The following is a 14499-nucleotide window of genomic DNA, read 5'->3' as shown; positions in this document are numbered from 1 at the left end:
CTTTATTTTTCTTTATTATTATTATGGATTTATTTTTAATTGGTGTGTATGTATACATGTGTGTGTGTGTGTGTATATATATATATATATATATATATATATATATATATATATATATATATATATATATATATATATATATATATATATATATGTGTGTGTGTATGCATGTATATATATTTATGATCTGCCAACTTTTTATTGATCATATTTCTCTATTTATTTGTTAATTAATTAATTTATTTGTAGTATTATCATTTATTTTATCTATTCGTTTATTAATGTATTTACTTGTTTATTTATTTCTCCTTTTTCTCTCTTCCTCTATTAACCCATCATTTTTGTTTTTCTTTTGTTTGTTTTTCTTTACTTTTCAACTATATGTCCCCATTTGTCGGGGCTAGGTGACGGTGGGAGGGGGTGGGGGGTTGTTATCTGTCCTGTTGAATTTACATCTGCAATTACTATTGTATGGAACAGTATTGTTTGCCTGTTTGTTTTATAACTATGTAAAATCTAATAAACAGATTGTTAAAAAAAAAAAAAAAAAGATTAATGATGCATGCCTGCTCTCATGTGCAAGTCTGTGTATGTTTGTATAAGTACATTAACTCATGCAATGCACTTAAGTACAAATTTGAAGTACTCGTACTTGAGTATTTTCTTGCCACTTTATACTCTATATACGCCACTTTTATTACATATTCTACTACATTTTAGAGGGAAATACGGTTCTTTTTACTCCGCTAGAGTTATCAGCTTTGGTCACTAGTTTCTTTACAAAATAAAGATTTTTGCATACAAAACATATTAAGAACTTATAAAATATCATGCTTTATTATAAATTAACAGTATAAACAAGTAGCGCTGGAACAATAAGTCGACTGACAGACAATTCATTTGCAACTAATAATCAGTCAAGTTACTTTCTAGGTAAAAAAAAGGAAAACATTTCATGTTTTCAGCTTCGCAAATATGAGGATTTGCTGCTTTTCCTCTTAATTCAAATTTATTTTTAATCATTTTGAGGTTTAGACTACTGGTTGGACAAAATAAGTATTTTTAAGTTTTTAACTTTGGGCTCTGTGTAAATGTAATCTTTTACATACCAAGCAATCAATCAATTAAACGAGAAAACAATCAGTATTTTTTACAGTGTTGTTTTGGTAATTTTACAGAATAATCTGCATATTTCCTCCACCACTGTGTGTCTGCCTGACTTTGTCTCATCTGACCATTAAGTCCAGCAGCTCGGGCCGGGTGTCTCGGCGGTGCCGTCTGGAGCGAGCGCTGGGCATGGTGGAAGGTGGGTCCAGAAACAGCTTGTCATCCTGAAGCGTGTTGACCAGACAGGGAACATCACCCACAAATGCTTTAGCCTCTTTGGCCGTCATGGCTTTGGAGAATCCTCGACCCTGCAGGGGAAGATCAACTGTAATGCTCAAAATTTCTTGACTGAATTACATGGAAGAGAAATTAATTACTGCATTGATACACCATCAAGTAGACACATCATATTTCCATTAGTATTGGATGGAAAGTTTATAACCGCTCTACACTGTTTTCCACTATAAGTGCCAAAAGTAATTAGAAAGATTAAGATTTTATTCATTGTAAGTAATTTCTTTCTTAAGTCACTGTAGGCACAGCTGCAGTCAATCCCACAGTTCTGGCATTGCAATATACACTTTGAGATTCTGCAGCACACTTCTGTATCTACAGACATGCTTTCAATTAGTCTAATACAGTCTGCAATATAAAAAAGGGGGAAATTATCTTAAGTTAACACATTTCCTGACTAATTTACCTAAGGAGTGTCTGCACAAAGAAACTTTAAAAAGGGAACACTATGGAAGCAGTAAGCTATAAGACAAATCTACTGCTGATGAATCAATAATACAATTAACTGATTAGTCTATTGATACAGAATGTGATCTGTACCAGTATCTATCAAAAAAATTGCCCAACATTCCCTTTTTCCAGCTTCTCAATTGTGATGATTGGCTGCTTTTCTTTGTCTTATATGATAGAAAACTGAATATCTTCTGAACATTGTGATAGACAACACATTAACTCTAACTTTTCCCTTAAACTCAATCAATTGGTCAATTAAAACCTCCAATCATGTGATGTGAAGAAATTAAAACCTAAAGGTTCTCTTCTATTTTTCAAAAAATATTTGGTTTTTGCACAAACTCAAACATTTAGGTCCAATATTGGAAACATGGCATGCTGAACATTGTTTATAAACTAATTTAAATTAAAAACAAAGCTTATGTTTACTTGGCTCATTCGCGGATTGTTGTATTTAAAGACTTTATCCAAGTCCGGAAGACGTAAAATGATCCAGTAATTCACAGAAACCTTTGCAGAAAAGATGTAAAAGTCAGAACCCCCCTCCAAGTTGTACTGTAGATGTAGTAAAGTTTTATAATTACCATTTTTTTCTATAAGTACATTTGTGTGTATCTGACCTTTTACTTTCTTTTAAATGTATTTTTTCATGCACGAATGGAAATGTTTATGTATCTAACATAAAAATGTATCTTGCAATTACAATGTAAATTGAGCATCATTTGTTTTTCATTAAAACAAATATTTACAAAGTAAAAGGGTGAAAATGTGGTGCAGTAACTGCAATTCAGCATTTTTTCCATTTTTATCCTCAAGCCAGATAATAACACCATTTGTCTTAATTCCTTTACACAAAGAGGCTAACTTCTTTGTGCAGCATTGAAAATGACCCAGGGTCTCATTTATAAAACTGTGCGTAGGATCCTTACTAAAAGTGTACGTACGCCCAAAAGCCAAAAATGGCGTACGCTAAAAAAAGCATGCAAGCAATGTTCCCTTTATAAATCACAGATCACCCACAAGTGTGCGTACGTGAATCAGCCTCTTATCCCGCCCTGTACACGCCCATATTTAACCATAAATAGTCAATGCAAAGCACCTCATGAATGCTGATAAGTTTGTTAATGTCCCTGGCAGTTGTTCTTTCGTTAGCCGAATCATGACGACTGGCATTATTTCGGCCTGTTCTTGCACAGTGTAAGGAAACCTGATCTATAGACTACCTATATTAATAATACAGTCAAAAACAGCTGGCATTACGGCACTAGGGGACAGCTTCGATATACCAGACCTATGATAAGATTTAACAGAACTATATATTATATCCAAACAAGCCTTAGTGATAAAGTTGAAGATTATATAGTTATATAAAGCAGCTGTCTGCCATTTCCCTCTGGAAATAGCCGGTTGCACTTAAGAGTGGCGAGGACCTGTATTTGGACCCAATTCAGTACATAAATCCAAGAGCACAGCTTTAAGAAATTTATATCGGCATATTAGCCAGACATCGTCATGGTCCCTGAAGTCTCTTTCTCTCCTGATTCTTCCATTGGCATAGTCCTCCTGCAGGGCCAGCAGTGCCATCATGCAGCATTACGCACGGGGGTCACCGCAAAATTTATGTTTACAACTATTTGTGATTGTTAACACCTTGCCAAAATCACAGCATTAACTAGTGGTATCCCCCATCCCGAGATACAATTTGAACACGAAAGTGTAATAGGCAAACACACTTTTCTTCATGCAGGTTTTGTCACAAACAGTATTAAAGTTTGGACCGATAACGAGGACATTAAGTGTAACGATTGTGCGAGAGCTTAACAGCTATATTTCCAGACTTTGACGATATATGCACAGTTTTAAAGACTTTAGTTATTTACACTGTGTTCTCCCGTTATCTAATGCTAGGGTATTTGATGCTATCGTGTATTCCATGGAGTTGGGCCATCTCCTCCTCCTGTGCTCCATAGTGGACAATGTGACGGTGAGAGTGCGCCGATTAAATATTAAGAACAAATTTTGATTTAAGATTTGAGTTGGATTTTACAAGGTGTTTATGGAACAATTATCACTCAGTACACATAACACTGCTGGATTTAATCTTCATGATAACGTGGATGATATGGAGTGAAAAAATGTGCATGAGACATCAATACTTAAATTAATATTATGTGGGAATAAGAGTAATCATTATTCCCACATACTTTCTGCAGTCTGACTTAAGTTCACCACCCCACCATCTGCGTCGCCGATTCCCATTGTCTCCATAATGTGCGTACGCATGGGTCAGAGTTTGCGTGGAGGACCACACATTCTCCCATCACGTTTGTTTTTTATAAATCACAACCTTTGCGTGGGAAGTGGCGTACGCACATTTTCAGCCCCGTTTTGTGCGTACGCCACGTTTGTAAATGAGACCCCAGAGCAGCCAGCACTCACAGTGACGATGATGATGCTGGCCTCAGTGATGACCTTCTTGGTCAGCTTGTTGAAGATGGGGTTAGGTTGGTAGTCGAAGGGCTTCAGTTCCTTCTCCCAGTTGTCAAGCTGGATGTAGGTTTTAAAGGGCTGGTTCAGGGAACTGTTTACCGTTGGAGACAAAAACTGGATGACTGTGTCGTTCTTCTCGTGGGCTTCCTGAATGTATCGGAGGGAGAGTAAAATGTCATAACTGGACATATACAATACAAGATGTATGTTGGCACGTAATACACAGAAGCAAAAGACGACATGAAGGTGAGTATAACAGTATTTAACATATGAAATATGGGGAGAAAGAAAATCAAACAGTGTTGAGGCCTTTTTTCAAAGAGGCAGTGAATTAATGTTAGTGTTTGGGAGTTTGGATGGTGGGAGAAAAAAACCTGTGTCTCTTTTCAGTCACTCGATTAAAATCTCAATCTGCCATCATAGAGTAGCAGCCTCTGATGAATCACAACTCACACTGAGAATACTGTGTTTGACAGCTAAAACCTACAGTCCTACACACGGTTTAAAATGTCCAAGGAAAATGCAAAAGGCGTAGGCTACATCAGATAATGCTTTGAAAAAGTCACGCAGACCTACAGTAAATCTTGAGACTGGTTGTATTTAATTTTTTCTCATTTAATTCAAAAGTAAACTTGTCCTGTTACATTTCTTTAAACTGTAAACCTACAGTAGTTTTGTGCACTACCTGTCCCTTCTGACGATATGTTGCTCAGTGTTTTAAGGAATGTTTCAACATTTTGGGAAATGGCAGAGAAGATTTATACTACTCTGATAACTGCCTGATAAACAAGAAGCTACAGCCAGCAGCCGGTTAGCTTAGCACAAAAGCTGGAAACGGGGAAACCGCTAGTCTGGCTCCGTCAAAAGGTAACAAAATGCTGCAAACCAAAATACTGAACAAATTAGACATTTTGTTTATAATTACAAACAAGAGTTAGAGGGTCTTTAATACTGTAGCAAAGAAAAACATCACTGTTTTGAGCCGCTAACCTGACCCACAATGTAATCAACATGCTTTCACCATAAGCCAGCAGCCACAAATTTGGGTCTAGTTCAGTGGATAGACTTAAACCAAGAGAAGCTTATGAAGTTGACCAGCCAAGGCTTTTGAGATAACACTTTACATCCGCTGCTAGGTTGTGGCAGCCAGGAGTATTTTTAAATCTCCCCTGTACCCCGGGTAGCAGGGGACCAGGGTCTTGGACGGGAGTGAAGTGGTGAAGAGTGGCATATTCACATAATCTTCTGCAACCTTAATGCCGGAAATAAATTTAGCCCTTTAAATGAAATGAACAAAATTGCTACTGCTTAACACTGCCCAGTACACTGGAGGGCATGCAGCGGCACGCTGTGTGCAGCTCCTTCAAGTTCCCTGGCAGAGTCAATCCTACTTGATTAAGCTGGACGAGGAACTTATAACTTGGCAAGGGTGAAACAGTGGCGCTAATATCTGCAATCTTTCAGGTTTTAAGGATTTATGGCCTAAGAAGTGAGAGGAAGTAATACCGCCTTATGGACTCTCTCTGATCAGTGGAAGCATGGAAGACTGTGTTTATTTGTAAGTATTCATGCTTGACAGAGTTTGAATGAATCACCACAGTAGTCGTGGGCTCATTATATGAGGTGAAATTGATTTAATGTGAGGGGGGGAATGGAAAAGTGGAAATTCTCTAAGACAAAGAATCATAGGAAAACAGGAAGAGTGAACTAAACAATGTTAAATAATGTCTTTTAGAGGATAATCAACAGGCTGATGGGAAGACAGCAAGGAAGATACTCATAAATAATGGGGGGAGGGGGCAGGGGGGATGGAAGACACACGCACCTCAAAAGCTTCAAAGTTATCTCCATGGACCTTCAGGACCGCAGTCTGGATTAGGTTAAAGCCGGAGCCGCTCACCACAATGTTTCTCCCTCCACTAAAACACACACACGCACACACACACGCACGCACACACACACACACACACACACACACACACACAAGTATATATGAGTATATCCCCAGTGACACAAAGACAAGCTCATGGCTAGAGTTACAGGAAGACAGACACACTTCTTAAATTGCACCTTGGGTAATGTTTTTTCACTGAAGATGAAAACAAATTAGTTTAGCCTGGGAGCAGCGTATCTGTTGTCTGTTGTTCCAGTCTGCGTGCCTAATCACACACGCCCTAGTGCTTTCAATTGCACAGAAAAAAGCAAGGTAACCGTCTAATGCATCAATTTTTCGAGATCATCAAGACATTTGGTACAACATCAAAGACTAGCATTTTGTATCCCCTTCAGCAAATCAGACCGTATGACAGTATGGGAAATATTCTGCACACATACACAAACAACAGGCAGATTCAGCAACTGTTGGAGGACAAATCATACTTTAAAAAAACTAAAAAGGTTCTTGGCATTAATAACCTTTACCAAGGTTTCCGATGATAGAAGCTTGCAGGGCTGCCTTTCTAAGTGTTCAATATTCCATAACGGCTCTTTTCTATACAACCTTGTCATCAATGTCAAGATAGCTGCTTTTCCTTTTTTTTGTGGCTTATCTACTTTAAAAACAAATGCACAGTGCGAGGTATTTCAAAGGGAATTTACATTTTTGTTGTGGTCCTTTTTTTGACTGTTACTGTAAATGAAAATTTTCCCACCATATCTGTTGTAGAGATTTGGGAAAATGCCGACTCAGGGAGTACAAGATTCCTACAGCTTTCCAAACAATACTAACAGTGTACTCATGCTAATGGTGCACAGTGGTGCTTTGAGCTAAATGCTAATGTCAGCATGCTAATATGGTCACAATGACAACGCTAAAATGCTGATGATAAGCAGGTGTAGTGTTTACCATGTTCACAATCATAATTTAGGGTGTCAGCTTGCTAATTAGCAATACACACAAATTACAGCTGAGGATGATGGGAAAGACATTCATGTTGCAGGTAATTTGTCATAAAGCAAAGTATTGGACAAAGAGAAATATTGACCTGATGATGGCGCTCGATGAAAAGTCAGGAGATCAACAAAGTAATTACAATTCATTCTATGGGCGACATGAATTTGTATACTAATTTTCATGACAATCCACCCAATAGTCATTGAGACATTTGACTCAAAACTGCCAAATAACAACCTCAAGGTGGCGCAAGAGTAAAAGTCAAGGTATCATCATAGTTAATGGGATTCATCTCCTTAGAACCATGGATATGGATTTAATTGTTGGACCGGCCAACATTGCCATCGTTAGAGCCACACCAATAGCTTGGCTAAAAACTTAAATCTAACAGAGAGCATTTTAATCACTTGTGTTTGAGTTAATCTGAAAATACAAAAATAAGGCAGTCCCTTCTTAATCTCTATAGCTGTTGTGGCAAACTTCCCAAATCTCTACAAAGAAGGTAACGGGTAAAACGTGATATGAAAGGGACAAAAACATGAAAATAACACCTACCAAATACCACAATTTCCCCACCATATGTTTCCAAGTATGGGGAAAGCAATATTACAAACCCTTTGATTCAAGGTAAAATGCTAGTGCGATGCTACTTTATACTGACCAGACAAAGCTTTCTTTGGGGTGGTGGTCTAGCATGATGGGATTTTCCAAGAATTGGAAGGCACTTGGGATGGTTGTTGTGGTACTCTTTCCATATCTCACTGTGATGGTGAGAGGGTCGGAGGGCACCTTATCTGTTCCGTATTCCCCTGTCCTGCAGGTGATCTCTTCTCCGAATTGCTCCCTGCAAAGACAAGGACATAACACTAACTGGCTGCAGGAGTGGGGATCGCACAAGGTCCCTGTGCAGTGGAAGCCAACATGGCAGCAGCTTGACAGCTTGTTAAATCCGGGCTTTGCTGCTCCTCTAGCTCGTTATTTTAACGTTACCTCTGCCTAAAATGTCACCATGGACTGGGTTTGACAGAACACTGGTGGTCACAACAGCGAAGGCAAATGGTAAGAGAAAAAGAATCCTGCTTATGACACCAAAGTTAAGGTCAATTCCATTTTTGCCTCAGGATTGTAAAAAAAAGAAATCAATTTATGGGCTTCAAAGTGTGCATACTGTAGAATTTGCATAAAATACAATGTCTGTATAACAAGTAGCACTTATCAACTGACGAGACTGAATTGAAAGAGAATTGGGCTTTGGCGTGAATGACAATAAGGAAAGAAGTCCTTACACAGTGCAATCCACCCCTCCGATGGTAACCTGGACATCATCCATACTGCCTGTGTTCAGAAATGTTCCAGAAATTGTAATGAGGGTGCCCCCAGCTTTCGGACCTCTTGAGGGTTCCACCATCTCTGGAATTGGGTCCTGGTGAGGGGGGAGGCAGGGTTGCAAGATACAGCATGAATACGTACTCATCTTTCCCCTGCAAGGAGTTATATGCACACGCAAGCTCCAACCCACAGGCTCACACTCACACACAAGAACAACACACACAATGCTATGTCACATACACACATTTCCTCTCACCCTCCTTGATCTCCAACTCTCTATTAGAAACGTACACACACACACACACACACACACACACACACACACACACACACACACACACACACACACACACACACACACACACACACACACACACACACACACACACACACACACACACACACACACACACACACACACACACACACACACACACACACCCCACATCTGCCTCAATTTGCTTAGCAAACAGTTAGGCGGAGCACTCCCTTGTGGGGAAGTTTTAGCGGAGCCAGAGATATGAAAAGCCAGTTTAATACTTTAACAGGCTACAGCGTAGCTATTTGCAAGAAAAGGGGGGCTACTGCACAGCATCTGGTTAAAAAGGAATGCATACACATTCTGGCTTATCGTACAGTACATTACCATTGTAATGAGACAGCATCTAGGTGCTTAATTTACCAATACATTAGGATGTTGTATTTGTACATTCCACATAAATGACATGCCCTTGGAATGTTCTGATAAGGGGCTCTCTGCAGTTAGGAAATGGGAACATAATAGAGACCATAAAACATAAAATCTTTGCATATGTGCAAACTTGCAATTTGCATACGTTCATTTTTTGGGTCAAAAGTTGTACGCCTCCATACTGAGTGTGCAGCTAAGGAGAGAGAGAGAGAGAGAGAGAGAGAGAGAGAGAGAGAGAGAGAGAGAGAGAGAGAGAGAGAGTACAGTATGTGTGTAAGGGAGAGTATTTACCCTGTAGGTGAAGACAATGGAGGAGGATCCTCTCTTTCCCCCCTTCACCTCCACCTCCACCTGGCCCCAGGTGTTCTTGGGGTCAACAGGGCCAATCTCACACACCACGCTGGACAGGAAAACGGAAGGAAAAGTGAGAAAATATTTAAGACTAGGGCTGCAACTGCCAATTATTTAAATTTTCAATTAGTCTTCTGATTAAATTGATTCTATAAAATGTCAAACAATTATGAAAAAGGCCCAACACAATATCCTGGAAACTCAAGGTGAGGTCTGGGTACAGAGAATCTTTGACATGTTGTTGATACATTTTTTGTTGATGAACTAAGCGATGAACTGACTCATATTAACTCTATGCAAGACCTGTATTGCAGATTAGTGATCAACCAGGTTTGTAAAAGCGCTTGAGAAAATGGGATCAGCATTTCTGAACTTAAACAACTTCCACAAATCAAAACACTTGTCTGTACTACTTTGACTTCCAGTCTGGAGCTGCGCCAGTGGAAACAGACAGATCAGCATCAGAGCCTCATGCAATCTTTGTCCAAATGTATCCATCCAAATGAGCTTGTTCTGAATATTAAAGATATTGGCAGACAAAATAGTATTGTGTCTTGTTTTAGTTAATTGGAGTAAGTGGTGAAAATAACTGAGGTAATTAAAAAAAAAAAAAAGAAAAAACACAAGAAGAAAAAGTAAAAACTGGTTCATCTGATGACTAATAAGCAGATATGAACGCAGTATGATTATTTATGCCAGATTGGCTGCTTCTAGCATCTTACAAATGAATCCCTCTGGGAATTTTAGCACACAGCATTGTCTGGAGTTTCCTTGGAAACGTGATAAACCAAACACGTCTACGTCCTCAGGGAGAATGTGTTGCAAATGAAAGAGATCAGCATAAAATGGCAAGCCTCATTCGGGCTAACAGGTGGGCCACGAGTAGACAATTAACAGCTCCAACAGTGACGTAAAGGAATGAAATATCACATTGGAAAACCGGTCTTTAAAGACTGACCTTCAGCAGTATACCGCAACGGTGGAAACTACATTTACTCGAGTAATGTACTTAAAGGTCCCATGACATGGTGCTCTTTGGATGCTTTTATATAGACCTTAGTGGTCCCCTAATACTGTATCTGAAGTCTCTTTCCCAAAATTCAGCCTTGGTGCAGAATTACAGCCCCTAGAGCCAGTCCCACAATGAGCTTTCCTTAGAATGTGCCATTTCTGTGTCTGAAGCTATTGAGGAGGAGAGTGGGAGGGGCAAGGTGGAGGGTGGGGGTGTGGCCTTGACCAACTGCCACTTTTCTCGTTTGAAAGCCATGATGTCTCTCTCTCATGGGTGGGCTAAATTCTCTGGGCGGGCAAAGCAGAGAAAGGGGAGGTAACCTTGCTTGTTATGACCTCATAACAAGCAGATTCCAAAACGGCTCATCTGAGCTTTCCTTTTCTCAAAGGCAGAGCAGGATACCCAGGGCTCGGTTTACACCTATCCCCATTTCTAACCACTGGGGGACCATAGGCAGGCTGGGGGAACTCATATTAATGTTAAAAAACCTCATAAAGTGAAATTTTCATGCCATGGGACCTTTAAGTAAAATTTTGAGATACTTCCTGAAGCTTTATACGTCTACGCAAATACATTTCAGAGGGAAATATTGTACTTTTTACTCCACTTTATTTATCTGACAGCTGAAGCTAAATCAAAAGTAGGTAAAAGTATCCAATATTTCACACAAAAAAGATTAGAGAAAAGTTCAATATATAAATACAAATTTATGTAGCAGAACTTAGTTTTTTCTTCTTTCCTCCCCATAAATCATCTCACAACCCCAGACTGTATAAAGAGTGGCTCCACCTCGACCAGGTACAGCAGTAAAATGCTACCTACACACTAATGCATCATAAATTAACAATCTAATGTAATATATAATAATATATCAGCCACGGGGGCTGTATATTTTACTGATAATACTTCTGTACTTCTACTTAAGTAGGATTTTGAATGCAGGACTTTTACTTGTAATCGAGTATTTCGAAATTGTTGTATTGGTATTTTTACTTAAAAAAGGGATCAGAATACTTCTTCCACCACTGTCATTCAGATCAATACAGTGGCCATAATGAGCTAATTAAAACATGCACTCTGGTGAAGAAAATTACTTTTTTGTAAACGTGCCCAGACGCAGTTTGACAACAGTGTGAGACAGTGTGTGTGTGCTGCTACTGCTCATATATTTGCATAAATACATCCAACAAATGTGTAAGTATTACCTTGTGGAAACGGAGTACTTCTCCTGCCGATGGATACAGGGCACCCCGACCACGCTTATGCTTTTAATGTCTTCCTTGTGGATGCCGAGATTGGAGCCCCGGATGGTGATGGAGATTCCTCCCTGCAGGGGGCCGAAACGAGGGATGATCTGGATGGGGAGATACAGTGGTGGGGGAAGAAGAAGGGATTTAAAATTGATTTAAACAGATTAGTTGTGCAATAAGAAGGTACAAGAGATTTACACTGTTTAAGTACACTGTGAATAGTTTAAGTGTTTAATATTTAAGGTCATGGTTGAAAATTACATCCACTGATGCTGGATAATTAAAGCGTCTGATCACAATATATGGGATGATGTTCTATGTAAACGCATAACATGAACAAACATTTCTATGATAAAGATATTTTACAGTTGAACAATCATTTTTAATAATCGAAGGTCAGTAACCATAAATATAAGATGGCAGTAAAATCTTGAACAGTAAACATAATTGAAATTGAAATGTTTAATATTAGCTAAAAATAAAAACACATAGAACAAAACATTATTAAAGTTGAAGTAGTAAATTAAAATCTAAAAAACAATACCAATCCATCCGGTAGTTGTCAAAAAAAGTCACCAAAAACCCAAAAAGTAAACGTCTTGGTGGCGCTAGAGCAAAAGTCAGGAGATCACCATCATCCGTAGGATTGATCCATAGAGGACGATGAATGTCTGTACAAAATTTCATGGCATTCCATCCAATAGTTGTTGAGATATTTCCACACACACATAAGGACCACATAACAGATAACTTACATAAAAATGCCATAAAGCATTTTGCAAACACAAATACTGATAGCGATCTATCTGTGATATCTTTATCGGCTGCTGTATCAGTCAGGCTGTAGTATGTAGCAGTCATATAACCTCTGTCACATTGACATCAACACAATTACTGATGGATTTTTGTCAATGACAATGAGGCACCAACAATTAAGTGAGCAAAGAAAGAATTGATCCAATCTAGATGTGCAGCAGATGAGCTCAACACAGCCTCAAAGAGAAGAAGACTTTCAATTCCTCCGTCGACAGAAAGTGGTGAGGCCAATAAAGTGCTCCAATCAATAATCCAATCACCAAAGTAGCTGGCTTTTCACTGCAAGGCACAAGCCTTTCATGCAGTTCAAAGGTCAACATAAAGAGATGACAACATTGTAACTACTCACATCAGTGATCTGGGGATCGGGGCACTCCGTGTTGTAAAGATCCTTGGACCCTTGCTGGTCAGGATTGCACAGCTTCTCGTACACACACGCTTTCTGCTTGGCACACCACACACACCTGTACTTTGGGTCTGCGTTCTTACAGAGACTACAGTCCTCTCTCCCCATGGAGCAGTTGTACAGGGTGACTGTAGGGGAAGTAGTGAGGGGAGAATGCATTATACTTATTTTATTATACTAAATAAAGGTCTTGCTTTTTATGAATAAATGGCGAGATGTCTACGTTCGTGTCTTCTAAATGTAAAACAGACCTCACAATCACTTCATATTTGTGAAAACATGTTTGGTCATTCATTTTCAATTGAAGATTAAAGGCAGCTTCCTCAGTCCCATACTGGGACTAGCAGTGTACACACATGGCATTAAAAATAAGGTCTCCACATTAAAATGTAAGAGAGTATACCGTTCAGTGTGCTGTCCATCTTCTTGCCCGACTCCTTGTCCTTCACATAGAAGAGAACATTGGTCTCCGGTGACTTGTCGTAAGAAAACTAAGAAATTGGAAGAAAATGAATTATTAATACAGAATCCAGTGATTAATAGCACTTAAGCTCTTCTTGGCAAACTGTGTGGGCTGTCGCTCCCTCATGCCAGGGGAGGGAAAAAAAATTATACCCAGTCTGGCATATTTTCAGCTAAAGAAATCAATGTTGGGAAAGAACATAGCCGGGGGCTAGGTACTGTTTGAGCTTCCCAATCACAGAATTCATAATGTGGAGATAGGGCTAAAATAACTCCAGTGAGGAGAGTCTGTCCATTAGAGGGAGCTAAAGAATACCAAAGGGTGACTGCTACAGGGTGACTTTGATTTATAAGCCTGAAACATAAAGTCAGTTCATAGATAGAAAGTTTGAATATAGACTTTCTATCAGTACTAAAAAATATGCAATCAAGTGGTATTCTACAATAGATTTTACTCAGTGCCAGGATTGTTCTATATTGCACTTTGATAATCCACAAATCAGCTAGAGTTCAAGGACCTGTGCTGAGTGGAGGGCAAACTGGCCAGAAGCCATCTGAACAATCTCAGGAAAGGAACAAAATCAGCAGTTCAGTGTGAATACAGAGCAACAGTCGAGTGTAGACGAAACAGCCGTACTCACATCGAAGCCGCTGAAGGTGTAGAACGGCCCATCCTCAAAATTAACCTCCTCTTCCACATTTCTCATCAGCTCAGTGCCGATGGTGAAAACACGAGCCTGGAGAAACGGACAAATAAAAACGAGAAACATGGTGGATTAATTTATGTAGATCCTATTTGCAAAACACTGTTCCCTCGATGCTGCTCTTTTTTCCCCCTCACCAAAGTACAGAGCAAGAAATGTAAAAGACAATGTACTGCAGACTCTTTCAAGCCCCTCTGTTTCCTCTGCACACAGAGCAGTTTGGAGGGATTCTTTCCTTGTT

At 39.2% G+C, this 14499-nt stretch overlaps 1 protein-coding gene across 5 annotated transcripts in view; it reads right to left on the bottom strand.

Annotated features, from left to right (window-relative positions):
- The window catches only part of plxnb2b (plexin b2b), a 119210-nt gene that overhangs the window by 19863 nt on the left and 84848 nt on the right, over window positions 1–14499 (bottom strand). For all 5 annotated transcript variants that reach the window (XM_028584437.1, XM_028584436.1, XM_028584438.1 and 2 more), the window contains 10 exons: window positions 14196–14291; window positions 13496–13583; window positions 13036–13220; window positions 11826–11974; window positions 9549–9657; window positions 8524–8660; window positions 7899–8081; window positions 6170–6263; window positions 4294–4491; window positions 1236–1415 (listed from right to left, as the gene is read on the bottom strand). In XM_028584437.1, coding sequence (XP_028440238.1) covers window positions 1236–1415; window positions 4294–4491; window positions 6170–6263; window positions 7899–8081; window positions 8524–8660; window positions 9549–9657; window positions 11826–11974; window positions 13036–13220; window positions 13496–13583; window positions 14196–14291 — 1419 coding nt within the window. The remainder of the gene's footprint in view (window positions 1–1235; window positions 1416–4293; window positions 4492–6169; window positions 6264–7898; window positions 8082–8523; window positions 8661–9548; window positions 9658–11825; window positions 11975–13035; window positions 13221–13495; window positions 13584–14195; window positions 14292–14499) is intronic.

This window comes from Perca flavescens, chromosome 8 (genome assembly GCF_004354835.1).
Source record: "Perca flavescens isolate YP-PL-M2 chromosome 8, PFLA_1.0, whole genome shotgun sequence".
NCBI classification, from domain to species: domain Eukaryota; kingdom Metazoa; phylum Chordata; class Actinopteri; order Perciformes; family Percidae; genus Perca; species Perca flavescens.
This window is presented reverse-complemented; position numbering and strand designations above follow the sequence as displayed.